A 27,499-nucleotide genomic window follows, 5' to 3' on the forward strand; every position below is an offset into this window, starting at 1 on the left:
TCTGCCCTCGATTCATTCTACTGACTTTAGTAGTCAAGAGACTCAAAAGGAAGGGCACATCATTTCAGGTGCCATGTTACTGTGACCATCACAGCTTCTTCACTAGAGTATGCAGCCCTCCCATTTGGCCTCCACTAGAGGAACGTTCTTTTTTCCACCACACCATAGTTGAATGATTTTCACATGCAATACCTTGCATCTTACTAATCTTAACCAAAAGATTTCAAATAGCTGTGTCTTTTTAACCTGCTTCTTAACTTTCTTGCAGTCAAGGTTGGAGATTGTCTTCAATGTCTTTCTTCACCAGTTCTAGAAATGAAAGCCATTTTTTGGCATTCATTTTGGCCAAGGAACATCTCAGAGCAAGAAAGCTCTACTTAAATGATTCTGTCACGGGAACCCCTGACAGAATCAGTTAATAGTGCTAATACAGGTATAGGACCCATTATCCAGAATGCTCGGGACCAAGGGTATTCCGGATAAGGGGTCTTTCCGTAATTTGGATCTCAATACCTTAAGTCTACTTAAACCCAATAGAATTGTTTTGCATCCAATAAGGATTAATTATATCTTAGTTGGAATCAATTACAAGGCTCTGTTTTATTATTACAGAGAAAAAGGAAATCAGTTTTCAAATTCTGAATTATTTGATTAAAATGGAGTCTATGGGAGACGGGCATTCCGTAATTCGGAGCCTTCTGGATAACGGGTTTCCGGATAAGGGGTCCGATACCTGTAGTTAATAGAGCTCCTCCAACAGAATCCTGCATTGAAATGTGCTTTTTAAAAGAGCAAACAGATGTTTTCATATTTAATTTTGAAATCTGAGTGGGGCTAGACATGTTCCCAGGTGGCCTCAGTAATGTGACTTAAGCTCTGATAAATTTTAGTCTAGTGGTAAATAGTAAAAAAAATTTGTTGGTTCCAAAATGAAGTTTGAAATGGTAGAATGAATTATTTGCAATGTGAACAGTGTAATATAGTAGTAAAAACTATACCATAAAAATATGACAGAATCCCTTTAAGGTGTAATATAAGGCCAAAAAGCCACTGTTCCTGGAACACCAGCAGCTTCCTTCAGTTCCTGTACGTCTAACTCTTTGCTCCCCAAGGAGCAGGTTTTCCATAACTTTTTATTTTCCAAATTTCTAACTTTAAATCTACATGTTAAGATGTTTTTGTAGGAGTAACATGATCCTTACCCCTTGACCGCATCTCCATCACTAGGTTAACCTAGCTTTGATGGTTTCACTTAATCATGATGAGTCTTCCTTAAGTTCCAGCAAATGTAAACAAAATGTAAACTCTTTAATCAACCCCCACCCAAATGTAACTGCTGGCTTAAAGTGGACCTGTCACCCAGACATGAAAATCTGTATAATAAAAGTCCTGTTCAAATTAAAAATGAAACCCAAATTCATTTTTATATTAACACATCCAAACCCATTATAAAGGCATTTAAAAATCACAGCTGTCAATCATATATTGCTTGCCCCGCCTCTATGCCTTAGGCATAGAGGCGGGGCAGACAGTAACTTTAGCTTTCCATTCAGCACTTCCTAGATGTCACTGCACATCTCACTTCTCCCCTCCCTCCTCCTCATCTGATTGTGTAGCCAGTGCATGGGCATGGGCATCAGGTCCCCCATTCTATCACATAAACAAGATTTTGGCATGATACAAAGCTTGCCTTAATAACAGTGTCCACAAAATGGTGCCTGCCTGCTTGCTTTGATTGAGTAATTCCAAGACGGAAGGAAACAAGATTTATATTATTTATATTGAATAAGTAAAGTTTATTTTGCTCAACTAACAATATAGAAAATAATTTGGACTTATTTCTTAGGGTGACAGGTCCGCTTTAATGCTACTTGGCCATACGTGGGTCTAAACTACAACCCAAGGGATCAGCTTATGTATATTCTGAACCTTGAGCTTACTAACGAATATGCTTTTTTACTTTTTAATTCCGTTTACCCGTGCATCAATAGTTACACTGAAAAAAAGGAAGCCTTCATGTCTTTGCTTTTCCCTGCTCTCATCAACCAGTTGACCTCCCATCCCCCTTTTTTTTTTTTTAACATATTTAAACAATACGTTTGGATTTATTTTCTTCCTTCCACCTTTTTGCATGCTTTATTGGCCTCTGTGTGCCAGATAAAAGTTCCAGCTGTCCCAGCTAGTTCTGTCAGGGCAGCAAAGTATGAAAACACCCAATTGATTTGGGGCAATTTAGCATCTGTTTTGCTAATTCCATGCCAATATCTGCTGCTACATTGTTTCAAAGGTACATGTAGTCAGGGCTGCAGGGAATAGGCCAGACAAATACTACTTATCTTGGAATAATAAGAATTTGTACGGAGTATTAGGAATTACATTCTGCTTTCATTATGAATAATGTCATATTTGTGTTTTCATTCAATTTAAGATGAACATTTATTACGACACGGATATTCTGAGGCAATTTGCAAATGCTCCGTATTTTGTGAACCATTTACCCCTTTCTGTGTGTCCGTTATTGCGTTTGTTCACCATGAAATCACGAGAGCGAAGGCATTACTAGTTTTACACACACATATAATTTGTAAAAAGACAGCTTGACAATATAACAATGGCTTCCATTGCCCCCCGCTTATCAAAACATAGTTATGGAACACTTTCAAGTGGCAGGTCTGCCGCAAATTCACTTGCAGTATACAAAAAGGTTCAAGTTTGTTTTGTTTTTTTTTTATTAATATGTAAACAAGTTACATTTTAAAGGAACAGTAATGCTCAAACTGACGTTTCTCCTATATGGAACGGAATGAACGTAGATCTCCGGCCACTGCTGCACATTCACCTGCAACAGATGGTGGGAAGGGAAGTAACAGGCCAACTGAACAGGCAGAGGCTGAAGATGTTTGTGCCTAATACACTCAAGGGAAGATTTAGCAATGGTTGAAATTTCCCATAACCAGCATTTTGTTGCCGAAACATTTCAGGAGCTCAGGGGTCCATGCAAACCACTAGGTACACCAGCTTGGGCTTGCAATGGATTATATCTGTCACTCCTCTTGTGTTAACACCATAGGCATCTATGGGAACCTTGTGCAATGGGAATGTTCTCGGGCATCTTCAGAAATTAACTCAAAAGTAAGAAGCACAACTGGGATTTCTTACTGGTGAGATCAAGTAAAAAAAACCTTTTTTTGATACATCTGCCCTTTAGTCTATACTGTACTTTGCTGTAACATAATATGTATCCTATTGGTCACATGGTATAATATGCCATTCATATAAGTGCAAGGTCATTTTCAGCATTAAAACTTCCTTTATATTAGAATGCCTTATGGACTTTCCAGTTACAGTATATTTTATGCAGTTAGTGACTGATCCATCATCAGAATTTCAGCCTATCAGAGGGTTACAGTAAACACAACAGGGGCATCCGCAACAGCACAGGAATAGGTTGTGGCAGAAGCAAGAGTATTACATATGGACTGGGTTGTGATGTCTGCCAGTACTATAGTGAACAGTGGGAAAGTCTGTAAGACAGAGAATTAAATAAAACCGCACGGGGTATAAGACATAGCATGAACAAAATTCAATAAAACGCCAATTTTAAATATGTAAAAAAAAAAAACAAAAAAAAACACTTTATATATATTTTCTATTATTTTTGCCCTTGTTTTGTCCCTTAAAAAATAAAACAAATGACATTTACTGCAAAAAATATATACTAATGCTCAGCTACATCGATAGAAATCGATAGATACTGACTGTCCCTACCCAGGATTCCCTCTGCTTTACATCTATAGCTCTTTATATTTAGCAATAACATCACCACAGACATACAGTTGTGTTCAGAACAATAGCAGTACGACGTCACTAACCTGATCAGTCACTGTTTTTGCCATTTCTACAGGGCAAATAATTTACTTGTAGCTGTAAGAAGAGTAATAGAAAACCAACAGTCATGACATGCGTGCTGCTGATTCTGTGTCATTGGAACATTCACTGATTCAATTACTCAGATTTTTGTTCAGAATATTATCAGTGTGTTTAATTAATTATCAGAGTTTAATTAGTGGGTCATTCATTCTGTGGAAAAACAGGTGTCAGTTAAGGAAGGAAGAATGTTGTGCCGTGTTGGTTATAGTGCAGTGTCGTTCCAGACATTGTTCAGAAGAACAGCGATTGGAGAGGGGAAAACATATAACAAAGTGCAGAAAATGATAGGCTGCTCTGCTAAAATGATCTCAAATACTTTAAAAATGGCAACCTAAACCTGAAAGATGTGGAAGAAAATGAAAAACTACCATTCGAATGGATAGAAGAGCCAAAATGAAGAGGTTATGTTTGCCTTATGCAAGAGGAAATGCCCTTGAAATGTATTGTTTCAACAAGACAAAGACCCCCAAACACACCCATAAACGAACAACTTCTTGGTTTCATACCAACAAGATTGACGTAATGGAGTGGCCAGCCCAATGCCCCGACCTTAATCCAATAGAAAACTTGTCTGGTGACATCAAAAATACTGTTTCTGAGACAAAACCAAGAAATGCAGAAGAATTGTGTAATATAGGCCAATCATCCTGGGCTGGAATAGCTGCTCACAGAAGTTGGTGCTTATACAACTAAATATTACTTCAGTGATTCAAAGGAAAGCAAAATCTTGAAACATTTTTCAGTTTATCCAGCCTAATATTCCCTTTTCTTCACTTTCTCTAAAGAAATAACACACAGTTGATACATTTTTCTTTATGTTTTGATTTGGAATAGAATGTGCAGTGTTCCGAATGCATTTGTGTGTGTGGAAATAAAAGCTATTATAAGGATTTTGAGCTTTATTCACTTCTATAAAATACACTGCTATTATTGTGAACACAACTGTATATACCACTAAAATAAGGCTGTCCAACTGGAGGCCCCCAGGCTGGATGTGGCCCCTGTAATGGCCCCAGGGCTTCAGTGCACAACATAATCATCTTATTATAATCAGCAGGGGGGCAAGGATCTCTAAATTTGTAAGAAAATCACCAAAATGGTGTAAATTTAAGCTGCGTGTCAACTTGCCAGTTGGCCTAGCCAAATTATGTACCAAATACCTCCAAATGAAAATATTCCCCATCAGTCTCTACGGAGCACATTTTCATTGGAGGTACATAGTAATTTAGACACTAAACCTGCTCATTTGATCTTTCCCCAGTATGCCAATTTGACCCTAGGGATTACAGGCCTTTGGGCCAAGGACCACAACAACGAGTCCATGTGGTCCTAGATCCAATGGGAAAATCAAACCTGTCTTATCGACATTGGTTGATTTTAGCCAGATATGAGTTGGGACGGCCCATCGGAGGGCCCCACACAGCCAGATAAGCTGCTTAATCAGTCTGAAGGGCCTGAATTGTCAGTATATATCTGCCTGTTTATGGCCACCTTTACACACTGCTTACCAATCACCACGTACAGACTGCTTGGCCTTATTAGACTAGTCATAAAAAGTTCATTCTTAATAGCATATAATGGAACACATGGAAACCAGGAATCAAGGGCAAAAATAAAAATTTAATGCAAATGTTGAAGTCTTCTTTGAGAAGAACAGGAATGGTATACATGGCAATGACATTTTCTCCTGTGCGGGAGGCGGCTGCATGTAACCGCCAGTTATTACGTTCCACAGTATAAAAGTAAATGATAAATAAAATCAGTGTAAAGACATTGTACTGGCAACCAACAAAAGCAAGTCGTGCAACAGTCTTACCAATATCTGTAACCAGGAAGAGCTGCCTCCATCAGAATCCTGATTATTGTATTGTGCAGCTGCTAGGAGTCTGCCCCCACAGCAAACAAATTGAAATTTTGCTTTGAAACAGGTGTTCAGCTAATGCTTGCTGCTGATTGGTCGCTAAAGGGCGACCTGTAGCAAACGTTGCCTCCCTTATTACATTTCCCCCATTTATGTCCACGTTCAGGTGCAAATACAGTGCCATATCTGGGGGGGATAATACTTTAGTGTGTAAATTCACTTAAATGGCACTTAATATCCTATAGCAAGTGACTCTACAGCAAATGTTGTCCAATTGTTTGTGGCTTTTCCAGGCTGGTGCTACAGCAGCCCTATGATAGTATCTCTCCCTATACATCAGTGTGGCCCCTTCCTAGGCTAGTAGTGCCGCCCCGCTGGAGACTGATGCCCAGAGTGCTCTGCCTGGCACGGACACTGGCCCTGGTGCAACTATGTCACATACAGAGCACAGGGCCTGGCACAAGGGTGGTAACACAAATGCACAGAGGGGAAAAAATAGAAGAAAATACATTTACCATTGTAAGGATGCTGTTTCCTGGGGCCTGTACAGCAGTTCCATGCTAAGCATTAATAACTGCACAATAGGAAACTTCAGCCCATCAAGTCAGTGTGCGTAAATGAGAAGTACAGATGCCACGCGGGTATCATCAAAAGCAAAGATACTGCTTAAAGCATACGGCTCTGTCGGCTATCATTGCTTCTTCCAGAGTAGCATTATATACAGTAATACGGACATTCACATTTCCTTCCCTGTGTGACCCTGCTAGAACGTGGGGGCTGCGTGGGCTGGGTGAGAGCGCAGAATGCTGGTTAGGAACGAACAAGGTATTTATATATACGCCACAGAGAAAAAGTCTTTCCCCTACACGGGACGCAAGGCAGTTATGACAAAGTGCATCAAAGGAACCTGCTGGCAAACAGCGGAACGGCGAGCCAATTCCCACACAGCGACTCATGAGACATTCAGCATGAATCTAACGACGGACATTAGTAAGCAACAAAATACTTCTGTATGGAACAGGACGATCCTCCTATCACTCGCATTGTCTATACATTGAAAACCTAGTAAAACGCTAAGACCCTCAAATTTGCAGTCCTAGAACAGCTCCACAGCGATTCCATATTTACCGTAACATTATATTAATATTTACATATTTAAAATAGAAGCATAATATTTTACATTTAAGACATCTCTAAATGGAAAAAAAATCTAGTTTTTTAGTCAAATTCCTGTTTTTATCCCCCACCCCCTGCAGGGCTAGCCAGGCTCATTACCCTGCCTGTGCCGCCCGTGCAGAAGGTGATCATGGCACCTTTATATAGAAGCAGTTGCATTAAGTTAAAGGACAAACGGTAAACCCAAAAGAACTGACGGCTGCAAATTAAAGGGCAATTAAAAAACAGGAGGAGGAGGAAGGAAAAGCATGATTATGGACTCAGTCCCTGCTATAGAACTGGGATGAAGACACGGAGATTGCTGAGCAAGCATTGCACTTATACTGTTACTGCGCAGGGAGGGCACAGCTAGCGTCCAGTGATTTAATACTACTTAGCACAACGTTCCCTTTCTGAAAAGAATGCAGGGGGCACAGGACCCACTAGGCGTTACCCTAAAAACATAATACACATTTGAGACTATGCATCAGGCATTGGTATTACACATGGGAAACAAACAGAGGTGCAAGTCCCTTGAGTGAAGTCCGTGGGCGCAGTTACATGTTGTACGCCACGTAGATTGGATCCAACTGGTCCGCTAAGAAACTGTCCCGCAGGTGCATCCGTTGTTTCTCTCCCCGGGAATTGATGGGTATCACGCCGGGATCCACCACCACCACCACGCCCACAATCAGGTAATGTTCTTCCAACACCACGTTGGTCACCAGAGGAACCAAGTCCAGAGCCTCCTGTTCTGAGCCGCACAGCTCCACCACCACTACCAGCAGGTTGGTCCATGTGAAAACAGCACTGCATGCAGACAGGGCACAACATCATACACAGTCAGGGGCTTCTCTGTCACAGGTAAAGTGAGACTGTGCAGGCATGGCTGGGTGTAGGGCAGAGGGACCAATGCTCAGGGGCTTGGGATATAATCATTTAAATACCCCCTTTATAGATAGAATCCATAAGAAATTTGTGCAATAGCTATTTGTATACAGGTATGGGACCCTTTGCTAAGAATGCTTGTGACCTGGGGTGTTCTGGATAACAGATCTTCCCATAATTTGGATCTCCATGCACTAAAAAATAATTTAAACATTCAATAAACCCAATAGGATTGTTCTGCCCCCAATAAGGGGTAATTATATTTTAGTTGGGATCAAGTACAAGGTACTGTTTTATTATTACAGAGAAAAAGAAAATATGTTTTAAAATTCAGAATTATTTAATTAAAATGGATATTTATGGGAGATGGCCTTCCCGTAATTAAGAACCTTCTGGATAACATATCCCATACCTATAGGTACTATCTGGGGAGACATTCAGCAAACTGCCTGGTCTTTCCCATATTCTTCTGGTTTCCAGCTATGACATGAGGTTGCACCAGTGGCTCCCAAACTGTGGGACCAACCCCTCTAGGGGAACCCAGGAGCAGTGTTTGGGAGAGGTGCTCAGCCTTACAGTCAATCGGGGTGAGAGTTGAGGAGAATGTTGATATGCTTTTCTAGATACTTTTTTGAAGCTCATCATGAAAATCAATTAAAGTGGGATTAGGGGGGGCCACCAATGAACTACGGAGGGGTGTTGCCCTGGGCACTTGGATATTTAGATACAGAACATTATATACAACTCTTTGGGCTGACAAGCCTTTGTCAATAGGTTTTACTGACTCAGTCAGTTCTGGAAGGAACATTACGTACCATTCAGCGATACTCCGGTGTATGCGTGACACTGAGGTCTCGATATCTATCGGATGATAACGAAGCCCCCTCAGCTCCAGCGTTTCATCTAGTGCTCCAACCACAAACAGCGCATCGTGCCGCTCTGTATTAAAGCCATGCAAACACAATGTTCGTGAGTCACAAACAGTGCTACAAATGTTCAGCTGCTTGGATCAAGGGTATCAACCAATCAGTTTCATCTGATCAACTGTTTGCTCTTCTTTAAAGTGATACTGACACTAAAAAAAATACTTTTCAAAATATGAATGTACATAAAAAGTTACCTATAGGTCTTGTTGAAGTTCCTAAACCTGACTGTCTCTTCTCTTCCTGCCAGTTACAGCTTCTAATGCTAATGGACTACTGCTGCACAAATATGGCTGCCCCCTCATAGAGGAACATGGGGGATCAGATAGGTAATGTAAAAGCATTGGGCAAATACTTTTATGGCAAAATTAAAATAGTAAAATAGCATGCAAAGCCAATGTTATTATATATTTAAAAAAAATGTTTAATTTCAGGTGTCAGTAGAAGCTTTTGCGGTTGTGTGGGTGGGAGTGGCCACGTATTTCTAACTAGAGTGTATTGGTTGCTCATTTGTCCTAGGGGCACTTAATCACGGGCCCATGATTAAGTGCCCCTAGTGCATGAAACACGTAGAGTTTATGGAGATGTTTCATGTTTTAATGCTTTGAATAAAGTCTTTTTTACTTTGTGACCCCTGTGGAGATTCCTGAGTGCCTATATGCCCATAGTGGTTGTTGCTTTTGCTCCACAATAACCCCACCAATATATAGAGAGGCTTACACTGTGCTAGCATGATAATGCCTGTTATCTATTCTGCCCCATGGTAAGGCAGTCCAACACTGGCACGCTATCACATAACTAAAAGGGAAGGAATGCTGGCTTACCTCCATTTGCATCAGTCAGTTCTGTCCTGCGGACAAAGCCAAGATAGCCCGTTTTGGCCCAAAGTGTCTGTGTGTCTCCAAAGCTAAGCCTGGTATTGAAATGATCAGCCTGTAAGGTCTCACTATCATATATTGTGTAGTATCCGCTGGCTGTGTGGGCGCTGTTCACCCAGATCTGCAATAATAAATGGGTTGTAAGTTAGCAAATTGTCTGTATAAAGTACAGCCATATTAATACATCTAAACTGAACTCCCCCATGGGTGCAATAACAAACACACCCCAATCTCCCACCACATTTGCCCTATCAGTGTTACCGCTGGTGTTCAGACATACCGTGCACCAACCAACTTTCCCACTGATAAGTATTTATTGGTGCAGAACCAGTAATACTGTTTGCTATGGGTAACAGAACTGGGTTACTATTTGCAAAAAAACTTTTACACACCAGGGGGTTTCTGCCAAAATTCTGCCCCAGGCCAGGGCATCACTAGCACAGGGTACAAGGGATTACTGCCATTTTCTCCCTGGAATTCCTTGTGTGAGTTTGAGCTAGCCTCATGTGCCCTATAGCACCTGGCTCAAGTCTGTGCTGGGAAGATGGTGGTGCCGCGCTCCGCAGCCAAGTACCAGAAGCCCAGATATGTTTTTTCTCTTTAGGTGGGTGCCCAACAAACTGGCACAACCCAGTAATGTGATTTGTAAATAAACCAATAAACACAGATACATATGGTTAGCATGTCATGGTCTCTGACCAGAGAAGAAGGATTTATGTGCCCATCAGCCCTGCCAGTAACAAACTTTAACATTAACTTGTGAGTTAAGGATTCAAATGGCAATATCCTCTTGGAATCACTCAAATATTGTCGATTTTGGCAAATTTGGTAAAAACACAACGCACCTCTCCAAGGTGGGAATCCCCCAATGGTCCTTTGGTCTCTGGATTAACAATAATTACGGTGACACCAGGTAAAATCTGAAACAGACAAATTCAGTTACCTTGAAATCCTCCATATTACATCCTCTATATCAGTGGTCCCCAACCTTTTTTGCACCACGGACCAGTTTCAAGCAAGGCAATTTTTCCAAGGACCGGGGTTGTGGTTGGGGGGTTATTACATATATAATGTAAATGTAATTATTATTGCACTTTATTTTATTATTATTATATTATAAAATATAATACAGCTCATCATAATGCAAACTCAGTGGGGGACCTGAGCTTGTTTCCCTGCAACTAGATGCGCCCAGCACCCTTGCTTTTCTTACTCCCACCTAAGGGTTGACATCCTCTGATGCTTAGTATGGAACTTGTTGCAATCAGTAGAAAGCTTCCAGGGCTTCACATTGCTGTTGTCATGGCTGTGTAACACATTGGAGAATTGAAATATCAGGTATTTAGGACCAGAGGTGGCCCAGTTCAGCACAGCCCACGGCCCGGCACTGGTCCCCGGCCCGGTGGTTGGGGACCCCTGCTCTATATGGTCCTTCCATGCAGGTGGAATATATGATGAAACATACATAGGTACAGCTATAGGATCTGTAATGCAGAATGCTTAGGAAATGGGGTATTCCAGATAAGTGGTCCTTCTGTAATGTGGATCACCCCACCTTAAATTAAGCTAAAAATCATTTAAAGATTAATTAAGCCCAATAGGATTGTTTTGCCCCCAATAAGGATTAATTATATATTAGCTGGGATCAGGTACAAGGTACTGTTTTATTACTACAGAGAAAAAACAAATCAGTTCTAAAAATCTGAATTATTTGATTAAAATGGACTCTATGGGGGATCTATAATAATACAATAGAGAATAATCTAAAATAGAAGTGATGCATGACTTCACTTAGCTTTCTATTACCTTTCCAGATTCCAATAGGAGCAAACTCTGCGGAGATCCCCTCTCCACCAGGCGCACCCTACGGGAAACAGAATTCTGTGTTAGTTCCTGGCACAACCCAGAGATGGGATTTGTTAATAAACACAGATAGATATGGTACACAGATACATATATGCACCCATCAGCGCTGCCAGTAACATAAACTTAGGACATTTACTTGTGAATTAAGAAACAAAATGAATGCATTGTGGCAATCTGTAAATTAATATTCACAAGGTGGGCATACACGGGCAGATTTCAGCTGACTATTTGGGTCATTCAGACCGATCTGGCAGTAAGCATATTGGAAAAGATTGTAATGTGTATGGCCACCTTTATTTGTATTATGTGCAACCTTGCACCCCATCTATCACTTTCAGACTAAGTACAAACACAGATGTTAGGGCTTATTTACAAAAGTGATGAAGTGTGCTAAATGCAAAATATAAGAGCACCCTGCCATTTTCCTTTGGCCCACAATGTACCATTTTTCCCAGAAGACAACTGTCATTGCAAGAGGCGGCTATGTATATATAAACTGTCCCTGCCATGTAAGGGTTGGCACTTGGATGCCACATACATGCCCCTGCTCAAGGCAAGTTAAGCTAAAGATGCACAGTGCTAATGGCACGCAGCAAGACAAGGGTACACAACAAAATAACAAGAGAATGAAGCTTCCTTTCTGGTAGCCAGGGTTACTGATTGTACAAAACAGCAGTACCAAGTCCATTTAGCAGTTATATGGATCACAGTACCTGTCATGCCGAAGGGATTTCAGATCCACATACACAGTTGTAGGATCTGGCCCTGAGGTTCCCTGTGGATGATACAAGAGTAATTATATATTATTACATGACATGATATATCTCACCTTCAGTAGCAGAATGGCTATGTATGTATACACACACTACCCACAGTATGATTCCCTTATACTCTCTACATCCATTTAGCCTATGCGGGGGGTGGCACCAATTGGCCCGTGTATATCTGCCTGAGATGACCAGCCGGCAGCTGTTTAGTAGTTCTCTGGATTCAACACTCCCCAGCGGCTAGGGATGCCATTCAGAAACAGACTGAGAGTTGCTAAGTGCACAATATATAAAGAAGAAAATACAACAGTCTAAATCCTATTTGCAGGGTCTGTTTATGGACTGGGGTAATAAGCAGATGCATAAGTGCCCCATTGCACAATGTAACCGCACGACATGACCCTAACTTGCGCTGATGGAAACCATGCGAATGACGTGCTCTTACCTGCAAGCATATAGCGGTGTTAACTCTGGATCCAAAGGTTGTGCTCACAGCGCGGGGGGACAGCCCAAGGTCTTTGAAGAGTTTTGAAAAGGAATATGCCAAAGCCACCCTCGGCCGCTCTTCAGCAACCACCACACAGGTCCGCACGTAAGACAGATTAATGCCTTTGGTCTGGAGAATGCAAAGAGATTGTTTCCACTGGTCAGTTTCTTAATAAATCTTTAGCACATGTAACAAATTATTCTCAATATTGTGTTTTACAGAAGCAATTCCACAGCATTCCTTGAGCAACTTAAGCATAAAAATGATTCTGGCAGGAAATGCTGTAATTTATATAATGAACATGCCTATAGGTTCATCAGCCCTATAACAGCAATGATACTTGTCTAATAGTTTGTACACTGCAGCTCTCCATCTGAATCTTGTAAGATAATCATTTGCATGCCAATGACACTGCACATGCTCAGTGTTCCCTATCACAAATATCATACAATTATCATACTGGGTAAAGCTACAGGGCTAATGCCGATCTGCTGGTTTCTGTGTACTAACTAATGGGAACCTGAATTCATTCCCGAATTTTCAGGATTCAGTTTGGAATTCGGCCAGGATTCTACCTTTTTTGGCAGGGTTCGGATTAGGCCTAACCATGTCTGAATCCAAATTAGCATATGCTAACTAGGATTTGGAGGGGTTAAGTGTTAGGAGAACACTGTGGGCAGCAATTTCTACCCCTTCCGGATCCTAATTAGTATTCAGATTCGGTTTGGTATTCGGCCAAATTCATCGGGATGGATGCGGGGGTTCGACTGAACCCAAAAAGCTAGGTTCGGTGCATCCCAACTGTGTATATACTGTATATTATATATATACTGTACATTGTATATACAGTATATTGTGAGTCGGTCCCTAAGCTCAGTAAGTGACAGCAGCACAGAGCATGTGCAGGGAATCAGCAGAAAAGAAGATGGGGGGCTACTGGGGGCACAGATCTTCCCTGCTAAAGGGCTGGGGTTGCCTCAGGCCGGTACATGTCCAGATGAATTACTGCATTGTTGAAGCATTTAGCCATTTCTATTGGCTTACCTTTAGCACCTCAATCTGGTTCCCCAGTCCCTTTGAGCACATCTCCATCACAGAATATGAACAGAACGTGTCCCTAATTTTATACTGACTCACAGCAGAGAGCCACAAGAATAAGTTGGATTCCAACTCCATAGGAGGAATTAATATAGACTGATGACCAGAATAAACACTGCAAGAGAGAGTTTCATTAATTAATGGTGAGTAGCGTATACACAAATTACGTACATGCTCTTTGCATTATTTGCTAACACACAATCTGATACATGGACAGATAAAGGTTGCCAACTTGGTCCTTCCAGAAAAGTCAGCAGCTTATAGACCTGTGTATAGTAGCTGCCTGACCTATATGTTGGCCAGATATCATTCGGGCAGGTTTTATTTACCCGTTGTGATGAAGACCACATTGACAGCCATTATGATCAGCCCAATATGCTCAAGGTGGGCATATCGGGGAAAGACCTGCTTGTTTGGTGACTAGAGATTATCAAAAATATTCATGTTGCTGCTGTGCTGCCATGTTATCACAAAGGTGCTGCTTACTACTGATATAATGTAATTAGCCTTTGTTAAACTAACATACTCACCTACAAAGGCACCAAAGTACAAAGCCAAGCCCACAATAAGGATCAAGACAAATGGCGATCTGGCGAGTAGAGTACAGCTCACACTGCAGCTTTATGGACCGGCACAGTGCATTTACTGATCCATGAGACATCTAGAACACAGAAATGCCTGTTCAATGGAGAAACCCAGCACGTGCATGTGTATGTGTATATGAGCATGAGAATTGGGCAGCCTCCCAGATATGTATGTGTCTGAGCCCCCGTACATGGTACTGACCTTAACCCCCGTAAGCATGCCAGTCGTGCTCACACTGAAGTCCAGGTAAGCCAGCATTTCAGGTGTAGGTGGTTTATACAGCTGCGGTACCCGTTTCCTGGGCAAATCATCTGAAAAAGCATCATTTTATTAACTAGTGTTCAAAACAGGTTCAAATACAAAAGTGATTTCTCAACTGGATCTTGGTAGGGTCCGCAGCACAAGATTTCTGGGACATACAGTGGCATTGCTGCAATTGATGGAATCAGAACTCACCGGTGTCGATGATGGTTGGCCAAGTTTTCACATCCACAGCCGCTGCTGCTTCTTTGGACTTGAGCAATCTCAGCAATGCTTGTGTAGTGAGAATGCAGGCAGCTTTGCTAACCTATAATAATAATAATAAAAAAGAAATGTTTCATAGGGGGGAAGGATGGAAAAGGAACCTGGTTATTTCCCTAAAACTATTCTTTATCAAGTAAAGGCTAAGACTTAGCACTCAGGACTGGTGCAACAGTTTCACAGCCCAATGGATGACATAAAAATCATGGTTTTTGTGTCAGACTTACATCTACAATCATTCGTACTGTAGGTAAGGTGGCAGCGAGGTTCTGTGCGTGAGGCGGCCGGACAGTTACAGGAATACAGCCAGCGTACAGGCAGCCATAGAATGCAGCTATCAACTCAATTCCTGAAAATAAAGAGATTAACAGGAGCAATGAGAGGGCAGAAGATGGGCAGTGGCTGGACCCCGCATACCATACAGCTGTAATTATACCCCGTGCCTCCTCAGCTAAATGTTTAAATAAAGAGCTGGATAGGGAACTTGTTTCAAATCCTTCATGAAAGTCACCATGTGCCACATTCTATGTTTTTCACAAAGGTACAACTTAGGCATGCTTTCTGAACCAAATTTCCTGTTAGTGAGCTGGAGGAATCTCTCCTTGAGGTATATTTGGGCAAGTCGTATCTCAGCAAACCGTTGTCCTAATTTCATTCTATTTTATGGCAACCCTGCCCATGCCCACTGGCCGAGATACTGACAAAATGGTTTTGGGATACACTGGGTCGTTGATGCGCTGAAGCAGGTTTCAGAGATTATTATGTCAGTGTGAGACAGGTATATACAGGTGAAGTTCCTGACCTAGGTGTGCTTTACTCCATATAGGCACTGGAAGCCATACCCACAGAGTGTAGGCACATGATGGGCTTGTACATCTATGTATTTTTGCTCTGACCCCCCCACATAAAGTTGTTGGGAAGAGGTGGTACATCATGTCTCAGATACCATGCACATCCCATGCATCAATCCCCGCTGGTATGGGAGTGGCCAATAACAGTTCCTCTACTATACCAGCTCCTCTACTATGCCAAAAAGGCTATTTTACGGACACTGGTGAATGATACCCTCCCCAGTGAAAAACTGACAAACAGTACTTTAATTTCCCATTGCTTTAGAGATAATAAACATCACCTAAGCCCACAATCTCTAACTCTGTACAGGACAATGCACATCTGCAGCTGGTATATAGATCACTTGACAGGATAATGCTTGGAAAGTGGCAGTTCAGTCCTACGGAAATCTGACTCACCGGGAGGAAAAAGTAGCACCACGTTATCGCCGGCGTTGAGATGACCTTTATCACATAGGGCAGCTGCTATTCTTTCTGCTCTCTTGTGTAGCTGTAAACATGAGGCATTGCAAACTGCCGTTCCCTAGACACAAGCAAATCCTCATTATTTCAAAATGGCTCTTCCATCTTAAAAAAATGAACTATTCTGGCTTAAAGGGGCAGTTCAACTTTAAATAAACCTTTAGTATATCGCAGAGAGTGCTATTCTGAGTCAATTTGCATTTTTTATTAGCTTTTTGTTAATCAGCTCTCCAGTTTGGAATTTCAAAATATATCTGGTTGCTAGGCTCCAATTTAAGCTAGCAACCAGGCAGTGCTTTGAAGGAGAGACAAGATTATGAATAGGAGAAACCTAAATAGAAAGATAAGTAATAAAAAGTAACAATTATAGTAAATTGTAGCCTCACTGAGCAATAGTTGCTGGGGTCAGTGACCCCCATTTGAGAGCTGGAAAGCGTCACAAAAAAAAAAACACGAAGACCAATTGAAAAACTGCTAAGAATAGGCCATTCTAAAACATACAAATAGTTAACCTGAATGTGAACCACCCCTTTAAGTCAAAAGAAAGAAGCAGTAAGAGAACAATGGATGAAGCAGTAAATATGTGCGTGTCTGTACCTTTGCATTGAGGAGGATAAAAAGAACGTGTTCGGGAGTGGTTTGCGCTCGCCACTGTAAGACTTCCGTCAGATACTGGTGCTGTCAGAGGAACCAAGAGCGGGTTAGTGGTGCGGTGCAATCAGGCACACAGCTCAACGCAGGTTACTCAAGGAAAACTTTTACCTTTTTCACCAAATCATTTTCCTCTATTTGTCCCAAATCTCTTCCGGAGGCCTGAGCAATTCTTTTTCCTGCGACCAGATTACCCACCATGACAGATGCTGGCCCAACTCCTTTGTATTTAAAAATAAATCATACATACATTTTAGCAACATATATTTATAAAAGTGCGGCAACGTATTCCGACAGATTACATACACAAATACAGCTGCTAACCAATACAGGTATTGGTAATAAGGTAAAGACTCAAAAGGTACAAAAGGTAAAGGCTCAAAGGAACTTACATGCCAAACCCTGCTCTAAGAAATGCATGGCAGTCCACTTACTACTACCACATGAGCTATAAAAAAACAATTTGGCACCAACTGTGAAGAATGAGTAGTGCTCAGATACTGTGTGCCTATAGTATGACTTTGTTTATATCCATCCATCTTATCTATGCCCTATATAATATTTTCTGTTTCCTGACCCCACCTATGAAAACCAGTCTGCAATTCATTTCAAAGGGCAATAAAGAGAAGTGATATTACCTGGCTGCTTCTGCCTTGGTTTTGGCAAGTTGGTTACACACGTATGAGGACACATGAGTATGTTACAGGGGTGTAAGCTGCCCTCCAAGAAAAGCTGTTTAGTTTGCGATATGTGGATTCCTCCCAGTGGAGTTTTTGGCAACGTATTGGCTGGGACCAGGGCAAGACAGTAAACTCCCACTTGGTGGATACTATCAATGGCCTGAAAGAAAACAGCTTTTTGTTAATGAACTCAGTCCACAAAAAAGATTTATCTCAGGCACATCATATACAGGTTATAGACATATTTGGCTGCTACTGAAAGGCTGACACATAGCTGGATTGGTATCAGTTGATATCCTGTATCAATTACTTTATTTAATTAGTCGTGCTACTGTTAGAGAAAAAAAGAAACCATCTTGTTTCTTTTCTCCATCTTGTTCATATCATTTAATATTAGAGGGGCTGTGAAATACATTGTATAAGAATGTTTCTTTTTGCTGTTGTAAAAACATTTTGATGAGTCCGCAAACTTGTGAAAAGAGGCATATTGGGTGTGATAGTCAACTGGGCCGATTTGCCTGTTCTGTTCTTAGGGCTCTGGTACACGGGGAGATTAGTCGCCCGCGGCAAAACTCCCTGCTCGCGGGCGACTAATCTCCCCGAGTTGCCTTCCCTCTGCCATCCCACCGGCGAACATGTAAGTCGCCGGCGGGATGGCAGACGCGGCGGGGCGATTTCGGGAAATCGCCGAAAAAGCCTTGCGAGTCTTTTTCGGCGATTTGCGCGAAATCGCGCTGCCGCGTCTGCCATCCCGCCGGCGACTTACATGTTCGCCGGTGGGATGGCAGAGGGAAGGCAACTCGGGGAGATTAGTCGCCCGCGAGCAGGGAGTTTTGCCGCGGGCGACTAATCTCCCCGTGTACCAGAGCCCTTAGAGATAACAGAGCTACTACTGATAAGAGTGTTTCAGGACTATAAGACAAACATGCTTTGTGCCATTAAATGTAGTATCAGCTCTGAGACGATTCTCATTTAAGAATGTCTGGATACCACCTTCGTACGTACGAATAAAATGTAGCTACAATCAAACTGGCCTATCCAATAGTTTTTCCTTGACACTACATACCATCTCTTGTGCTTAACCCATGCCCAGTGAATGGCTGGCACACAGGCTCTATTCTTATAGTGAATAAAGGCTGTACACGATGCTGGTACAGGGTGAATATGGCATCTATACAAGAAGGAGCAAAGTGGTGCAAGCTGTGTGTTCCCTATGGCAAAATTGAAGCCAGTACTGCAAATAAAATGGGAGTTGTAGAACTGACCCCCCAGGTACCTGCTCAGAAATGGATTCAGAGCAGTGGGCGGATGGCACAGCTAATACATAGCCACTAACTGGTCAGTTGAACCTGCCTCATTTGTTTATGGCCTCAAAAAGTCCAAAAGTTTATAGCACATTCCTACCTGTAATACACGGCTCATCCATTGGAAGGAATCTTCCTCAGAAGCATCAGGGCGCTGTTCTGCCACCACCACAATCCGCTCGTCATAAAATACTGTGACTGAAAACACAGCAATCCTGAAAGCAAATGCCCCAAAGCAATGAGTCTTGTGTACCCAAAACATATCCAATCCTAGCCATCATTCAATGGAAACACATGAAATGCCATGGGGATTAATATGTTCTACGCTCCAAAAACAAACTCTGAGTGGGTATTTTTGTGAAGGTCATTTCCTGCCTGTGCCGCACAGATACATTTACACACACAGGAGGATAAACCACTTCTAGTCCCACAGATGGAGCTCTAAATGTAACCCAGTTATAGAAATCCCCAAAACATCATCATTATTTACTAAAAACAAAGATGACTGAGGAGTGAGTCCATGCCCATAGAACTTTCATTTGATTAGTTTTCCCAAGTGAAAAGTATCTATAGTTTTATATAAGATGTTTACCTTCCTCTGTACAGGGTTTTAAAGGATTCCACCGCCAGGGCAGTAGCCACAATATCATCAGCATTGTGGCGCCTCCCACTCACCATCACCGTGCCGTCCATCTTTCCCACCACAAACACTAAACTGCCCTTAAAAATAAATAAAAAAAAAAACAGGTCAGATTTATTGTTTCACAAGTCAGGGTATAAACACCCCCACATTCCAGTAATTGCATTAAACATCAACTGAAACATTATGGTCTCATAAAGCTCTTTCAATACATCTGCTAACACCACCCTGTCATATTTGCAGGAATGAAGGTGCCTGGTATTTGTGTGAATTCTACGGCCTTTCCATAGTCTGTCATGGGCGAAAGCAGAAACAAACAGTAAATAAACAGCATATTTAGAGAGTCAACTTTATACTCACTGGCCCCACAAATCCAAGTAGCCCAGTTCTGATGAAGGGTATTTCTCCTATAGAAGCCCCAGAAGCATTAACTGGCAAAACCTGAACAGAATGACAGAAATAGTTTAGATAAAACAACACAGTACGGTTATAAATGAATACAAATCACCTAAAGAAACCAAAAACATCTTATCAACACTAAAGGAACAGTAACACCAAAGAACATCACTGCCTGTTATTTAATGCCATGGAACACCGTGCTTGAGTGTGACTAACTAATCCCACGAAGATCTAAGCAAATCACATGCAAGCATTAAAGGGCCAGTTCACTGTTAACTTTTACTACACTGTAGAATAACTATTTCTTAGCAACCTTTCATTTGGTCACATTTTTATTACTTATGTTCTTGTTTAGACCCTCTCCTATTCATATTTTAGTCTCTCATTTGCACCACTGCCTGATTGCTAGGGTAATTTGGACCCTAGCAACATATATCTGCTAAAATTCCAAACAAGAGAGTTGCTAAATACAAAGCTAAAAAATTCAAAACCCACAACTAATAAGAAATGAAAAACAATTGCAAGTCCCATTGTATATGAAAGTGGCTTCCATTTTATGGCCCGTGGCTAATGGGTTTTGACAGTATTAGCACGTACCATGGCAGAGAATGGCAAATACTCTGCAGTTCAAGTCACTGGTGGCAGTTAATTAGTGTTATAAGTGACCAACCCAAGCAGCTAAGGTAAGGAAGTTAAACTCTGAGAGAACATATTTGGGGTGTTATTAATATCTTTTGGATTATGAATATGTCTAAATGAAAAATTTGACCTCAAAAGCTCAGATTATATAACAGAAGCTTAGAGTTGGGCCTGACACAAGAAGACAAGCCCTTGTGCCTCTCTCTACCTGACTGCCATTGCACAGACCACTGTGGCTTCTATATCCTTCAAGCAACAGAGCATGGCTAAATGTACCAAATGGCCTGTCAGATAGAAGGCAAACCTAGACCCCTAGAATGTATTTTCCCAACCAAGTTCTGTGTGAGGGGCACACCTGCTTATGGGGTTAAACACTAAGCTCTTTATATTTATGGCCAGTATATTCCTGCAGTGACAATGTACTTAGTTACTAATGTGGTTATAGGGTAAGGTGTGAGCTTTTCTTCTACTGATTTTAAATGAACACAGATAATATCACTGCCCATCAGCCTAAGCACATAGCTATATCCATAAGCTAAACAGCCAGTGTCCGTACATACCTCAAAGGTGTTCTTGGTGAGCCCTGCCAGGCCATAGTACATTGTGCCTCCTCCTTTACAGCTCACACAGATCTCTCCTATCTCATCAGTTTTACAGAGCTGGGGTACTCCTTCCGGCTTCACAGTGCACATCACACCTTGGGGAAATAATACAGTCCCTCTTTGTGCCAGTAAAACAACCACAAGACTTTAAACAAAAAAATGCAATGTGATGCCTTACATTTGGCCAGACATTTGATATATATTTCTAAAATCAGAAATAGAGAGCATTTCTGCTTAAGTAACAGATAACCTTCCAGGATTCAAGAGTAATAAATGGAAAAATATTCCCATTATGTATTATGATTAGGTGCTATAATGCAGCTGCTCTTCATGACAGTTTCATTGCAATGCTGTGTGGATTAGGATCTACCTACTTCCTGGCATAACATGTCCAACGTCCTGGACGGTCAATGCAGAATTCTTGTCCTCTGTATTAACTCTGATCACGCCATAACTTAACCCATTCATAGACAAAATGGCTCTTCCAGGCAGGGGGGCACCGGGTACTCCAGGCCTTAAGAAAGAAATTGACATGAATGTATATAAAAACTCAGTATAACTAATAACGATAAAGTATATAAATCTTGCCACGCTAGGTATCAGTCAGATTCATACAGCATAGTATGGTAAGAATAAGAAACTAAAATCAAATATCAAGCCTTCCATAGCTAGATGCATGGGACTGCCCTGGCCCTAAAAGAAAAAGGCAAGTCAAGTAAACCTTTTCAAAAATTCTGTGTACTTAATAGCCAGGGCTGTACAGTTAAGCCCGTGATCCCTCAAAGTCATTTATAAGGCCTGCCAGCCTGGCCAAGGTCTTTTTTTTGGCATCAATTTATTATTCTCTGGCTCTACACTGGTCCATTGAGTATGAGAATAAGGGCAAACCACATGTAATACTATATAACTGAGGTCTGTATGTTAATATTAGTAATTACTCAAGTCATGGCTCACACTAAAGTGCCTACAATATTTAAATATATATACCACGTGTGCTATCAATCCAGGCTATTTATTTGTTTTAACAGATTGTTCTTTGTCCTGGCCTGTCTGCTCCTACATGGGAAAATGCACATTCTGGTGTTTTCAGCAGCAGGTAAATGCCTTTTCCTCGAGAGGAAACTTCCGTGATTTCACTGAAATCACGCCACCGCGTATGCCATCCCACCGGCAATTGACATTTTCGCCGGTGGGATGGCAATCCGGGGAGATTAGTCGCCCGTGAACAGGGAGATTTGTCACGGGCGACTAATCTCCGCGTGTGCCAGAGCCCTAAAGGAGAAGGAAAGGCTAAATAACTGGGGGTTCCAAATGTTACAAACGCCCCAGTGATTGTAATCACTTACCTGATATCCCCCAGCCGGTGCTCCTGTTAGGAGAAAACTTCACTGGCCAGGGGTTTTTGATGGCAAGTAATCCTATTCCTTCCTTCTCCTTTGGCAGAGATATCGGGGCCCGCACATGCACAGTTGATCAAAAAAGCTATTTTTTTTTTGTTTAAGTTTCTTGTTACAGTTCAGCTTTTTTCTCTACGGCACAAAGACTGAAGGCCGAAGAGGATCACTCGCTCACATACACCCCAGTCGTGTAGTTTTCTCCTAACAGGAGCAGCAGCCTGGGGTATCAGGTTAGTGATTACAATCACTGGGGGGTACCTAACATTTTGGCCCTCCCCAGTGATTGTAACTTCTCCTTTAATTTGACTGTCCATTTCTATACATGGTCAGTGTTGATCCTACTTACGAATAGAATGTATTCCCCTGTAATGAAAAAAGAAGAACCTAATGAAACTGAATTTATTTCCCTTTATCCAATATGAAATAACCAGATTGTGAGACTGCTGGAATATCCTGTAAATCAGAAGATTTGGGCATAACGTGTCTCTCCCTGTGTGTCAACATGCTATTTGGAGGAACAGGCTAGCAATACATAAACATATTTAACACAGCTAAAGCATCTGTTGCACATTTACTGTAGAGTTATCTCTCGCTGCCCACTTTACCTTCGAATAGCGACAGTCATAGCTTCTGGAGAGGTTGCACATGGACAGATGACCTCAGGCTTCAGGCCGTGATTCTGAAACAAACTCAGGAATGCATCACATGAGGAAACGGACCCTGTAGGACACAAGCATTATGTATATGAAGTAAGCAGCAATGTATATATGGAAAAAGAGCAATATCCATCTAGAAACAGCTCTCATATTATCACCACCGTATATAAAGGGGAAGCAGAGCCTCCCCAACATGCTGTTCATGTTCATTTATTGTTGCATCAAGTTCCTTTGTACATCTCAAAGCTGTACAAATGGGGAGTGGGCAGATGGGGAGTGGGCAGTAACAGCTTGCATGGACTCCCAGACAAGGGAAAGGTAATCAACATGCACAGCACAAATTAGGACAGTAAGCTAAGAAGCTTGCCAGAGTTAAATTATTAAAAACATTTTTTTCAGTGTGAAAACGTGTTTATTATTATTTCTACAGGGCTGGTACTGCAACTCCAGACTGACCTGCTGAGCAGTCCCTCACTGCTGGCCAGCAACACAAGAGCTCAGTTTAAAGTAAAACTGCAGCTGCAGTCAGGCAACTTCTACAACAGTCCTTGCACTAATCAGCACCTTTATTAAAGGTACTGGCATCTAAAGCCACTCCTTGCATCTTAAAGGTGGTGGTAGCTCCAGGCTTCCCCACAGCGGCCTGGGGATCTCATTTTGAAAATGTGCTGGAAATGACGGCATACGGACATCAGAGATTTTAAGTGCAATTGGATCTGATTCACATCAAAGCACAAGCTCAACAGCAAGCTGCAATTGTGTCAGGGCCAACTCTCAGCCACACATTTACTGGAATAGTGGGGAAAAAATACAAGCAACCTTCCAAATTGCACTTTGCATTGGGCGTGTGTGTGTGTGTGTGTATATTTTCTCAATGACCTGTGTATCTAGCGTCATAGCGACACTTGTAAATGAGCCCTAAAACATTGGTAGTCACTCCAAACCAATATGCTATGCCATAATGTATTGTAAGTAATTGTATTTTTGACAGTAACTCCTATGAAACAGTGCAGACTAGAAGTGACAGTACAAGCGCATAACACAGCATGAAACTTACAAGGATTAGCTCCATCTGTAACAATGAGCATACGGAGAGAGGCCAGACTGATATCCTTTTGTTCTCGGTGGGCTATCATGGCCCAGTGCAAGTCCCGGCACTTCACTACAGCCACCCTGCCTGCCATAAAAGAAAGCACAAATGGTTTGCTTTTTATCATTATACAAAACTCAGTAGGGATAAGACAATGTCAAGCACTAAAATGACTTGACTGGAAAATGCTGAGTGTGTGTATGTTTCACATAAAGCGTACATGCTTGAATATGTGTCCAATAATATTGCGGACCCTCAACCCAATGCAGCGCTAGGTACCATGAAACTCTCTCCCAGTGAGCTTATAAACAGGGCTGAACCCTTCAAACAGAGTGCGATTCCCCTCGTTCTCTGGAATAATATCACACTGCAGTTCTCCATATAATGAATTTGCCTTTTGGTTTTTGTCTGAATCTTTGTGAGGGTGCACATGTATCTATGTATGTATGTAGATCTGTAGCTACTGCCACTGCAATATTTAGTACCTATATGAATATGTGAGTCCAAATCATGCCTGGGTCTAAAATACATGAAATGAAATGTCATACATCAGGGCCTAGATCTGTTCATGTGTATGTATATGAATCTGTGTATAGCATGGTGAAGATTTTGTGATGAACTCAAGATCTGGTACCTTTACTGGCATGTACCCTCTGCACCCAGGACAACGGACATGCTTTCATCACTGCGTACGGCACGCTGATCGTGTGCATTTTATTTACTACATTCTGAAAAAGACACAAAAAAAAGATTTAAAACTTTGGTTATGATATGTAGAAACTTACTCTGTCTCCTGTTATATTGTCTGCTATTTGGAAGTCAATACAGTCCTTCTGTATCATAGATATAACTATATTGACAATAACTCTACTAGCATAAACAAAGGAGTGTAAGAGAATGAGGTTGCCAGAATATTGTCCTTGCTCAACATATTGAAGGGCTTTTGTCTCACAGACATCTCAACATAACTTTACAACTCTCTTCTGGGTACAATCATGCCACAGCGCTGGTGCAATTTCTTGCCCATTCTCTGCCTAATTTGCACACATAACCCTTTGGTACCTGCATACTTGCTTTAAAGGAACAGTAACATGTATCAATGTAATTAATGTATATTGTGTTGCCCTGCATTCGTAAAAGTTGTGTGCTTGCTACAGATTCCCTACTGTAGTTTATATAAATAGCCTGCTGTGAAAGCCATGGGGACAGCCATTTAAACTAAAAAAAGGAGGAAAGGCACAGGTTACATAGATAAGTTACATAGATTCCCATTGTATTCTACAGAGCTTATCTGTTTTGTAACAGGTGCCTTTTCTCCTTTTTTCCAGCTTGACTGCCCCCATGGCTACACAGCAGGGTATTTATATAAACTATAGTAGTGTTTCTGAAGCAAACACACAACTTTTACCGGTGAAGGGAAACAGTATATTATATTTTAATTACTTTTTTAAAACACATGCTGACTCTAACTACGCAATACAACGGGAAGCCTACTAAACTAGCTACTCAGTAAAACCCTCAGATCCATGGGTTTGTAAAAAGCCAGATGACATATTGGTCATAACAAAATCCAAGGACTTACTCCACCTTTTATTTACATATAATGCTATGATTGCAGAAGATAAACGGGCAAATTTTCCCTATTACCATGTTATTCTGAAGCTTACCGTTAGTATACCATGCCACAGGCCTGCATCCCTCTTGAAGTCCAGGACATTAACTAAGGTCTCACCTAAGAAATGGAGGCATTAAATGTGATTATAAAATTCATATTAGCAACTGAAAATGAATTTAAGAGTTAAATATTGGCTTCTAAGAGTGTTGTGTTGTGGGGGGGTCTAGGCCAACCAGGGCTGCCACCTAAAAGGCAAACTACCCCACCCTTGCACACACTCCCTCCTCCTTACTTGCGGCTGCAACCTTGGGGGCTCCTGCAGATCCTGGCTTGCAAGACGCCTGGGCTTGTGGGGACCAGGCCTAGGCCCAACAGGTTTTCCTGGTGTCCCACTGGCCCAGTCCGACCCTGACTATTTACTGCTATTACTCTATGCTAGACACTGTAGCAGCCACAGCAGGAAAAAAGAATGTGAGGCAAACGTACTGGGAAAGTACTCTGTTTCTATAACTTTCTAGTTCATTCAGTGTACCATTCATCAAAACTCCATTCTTGATCTATTATACATATTGGGACACTGGGCTCTCTCTGTAATGTCAAGCAATTTATTTTATTAGCAAAAGGCTAATAAAACAGGAATCCCCAACCATTTTTTACTCACGAGCCACATTCAAATATAAAAAGTGACGGTAAGACACACAAGCATTCAAATAAGGGCTGTAATTGGCTATTTTGTAGCCCCATGTGGACTGCTGGCCTGCAGGAGGTTGCGCTTGGAGTAAAACCGTGTCCCTGTGCTTCAAAAACTTGCCCCAAGCAACAGATTTAAAAAATGGGCACCTATTTTGAGGCCACTGGGGGTGGCTCACGAGCTACTGGTTGGGGATCACTGGTTTAAACCATTAAAAATCCAACAGGATTAATTAGCTGTCAGCAAACATCAAATAAAAAATGGATAAGTGCTTATGTATACAGAACACTATGGGAACTGGCACTGTCTTATCTGCATAACAGGTTTATGGATAACAGATCTTATACCCACAACAGGAAAAAATTGGGCTTTTGCAGCCTTGATGAATAATTCCTGAAATTAATGCATTATCATCAACAAATTAGTGGTAATTCCAGCCAAATACTGCAATACAGATATAAAGCCCAGGCGAGTGGGATTCCCAAATTATTTTACTGTGGGATCCAGTAATGTCTGTTTGTGCCTCTGGGACATCCCCATGCATTTGGCCCCCTCTATTGATTTGAATTTAACATAAAAGCAAAAGTCTTACTAGCGTGGCAGAAGCAAGTGAATGTTGTCAGGATCTGCAGGTAACAAAGCAGGCTTTCGGTTTCTGGCTACTTACCCTCTGTGTAGTTACAGGCCTGTGAGAGTGCCTGGCAATGAGACAGCATGGCTATCCGAGACACGGTCACACCCATCACACTGCCTTCCTTGCTTGTTTTGTACTGAAAACAGCAGGAGAAAATCATTTAGTTACTTTTCACTGCAGCCCTATCACTAGTAGGAAGGAAAGGCAACATTTTGCCCTGATCCTAAA

At 41.6% G+C, this 27,499-nt stretch overlaps 1 protein-coding gene across 3 annotated transcripts in view; it reads right to left on the reverse strand.

Moving 5' to 3' along the window:
* Window positions 1-5,530: 5,530 nt before the first annotated feature.
* dip2b (disco interacting protein 2 homolog B) overlaps window positions 5,531-27,499 on the reverse strand; it is a 112,222-nt gene continuing 90,253 nt past the window's right edge. For 2 of the 3 annotated variants that reach the window (XM_018091708.2, XM_004911909.4), the window contains 26 exons: window positions 27,305-27,407; window positions 25,999-26,063; window positions 24,966-25,059; window positions 24,299-24,418; window positions 23,191-23,305; window positions 21,563-21,702; window positions 21,147-21,283; window positions 19,909-19,989; window positions 19,501-19,628; window positions 19,009-19,123; window positions 17,563-17,764; window positions 17,036-17,145; window positions 16,871-16,951; window positions 16,211-16,334; window positions 15,188-15,309; window positions 14,895-15,006; window positions 14,640-14,749; window positions 14,384-14,514; window positions 13,800-13,968; window positions 12,714-12,884; window positions 12,215-12,276; window positions 11,442-11,499; window positions 10,481-10,555; window positions 9,582-9,756; window positions 8,650-8,773; window positions 7,504-7,756 (listed from right to left, as the gene is read on the reverse strand). In XM_018091708.2, the coding sequence (XP_017947197.1) occupies window positions 7,504-7,756; window positions 8,650-8,773; window positions 9,582-9,756; window positions 10,481-10,555; window positions 11,442-11,499; window positions 12,215-12,276; window positions 12,714-12,884; window positions 13,800-13,968; window positions 14,384-14,514; window positions 14,640-14,749; window positions 14,895-15,006; window positions 15,188-15,309; window positions 16,211-16,334; window positions 16,871-16,951; window positions 17,036-17,145; window positions 17,563-17,764; window positions 19,009-19,123; window positions 19,501-19,628; window positions 19,909-19,989; window positions 21,147-21,283; window positions 21,563-21,702; window positions 23,191-23,305; window positions 24,299-24,418; window positions 24,966-25,059; window positions 25,999-26,063; window positions 27,305-27,407 (3,177 nt within the window). Of the gene's footprint in view, window positions 7,757-8,649; window positions 8,774-9,581; window positions 9,757-10,480; window positions 10,556-11,441; window positions 11,500-12,214; window positions 12,277-12,713; window positions 12,885-13,799; window positions 13,969-14,383; window positions 14,515-14,639; window positions 14,750-14,894; window positions 15,007-15,187; window positions 15,310-16,210; window positions 16,335-16,870; window positions 16,952-17,035; window positions 17,146-17,562; window positions 17,765-19,008; window positions 19,124-19,500; window positions 19,629-19,908; window positions 19,990-21,146; window positions 21,284-21,562; window positions 21,703-23,190; window positions 23,306-24,298; window positions 24,419-24,965; window positions 25,060-25,998; window positions 26,064-27,304; window positions 27,408-27,499 lie in introns of all 3 variants that reach the window. The other variant, XM_002933708.5, reaches the window with a different exon arrangement.

This window comes from Xenopus tropicalis, chromosome 2, assembly GCF_000004195.4.
Source record: "Xenopus tropicalis strain Nigerian chromosome 2, UCB_Xtro_10.0, whole genome shotgun sequence".
Taxonomy (NCBI): Eukaryota; Metazoa; Chordata; class Amphibia; order Anura; family Pipidae; genus Xenopus; species Xenopus tropicalis.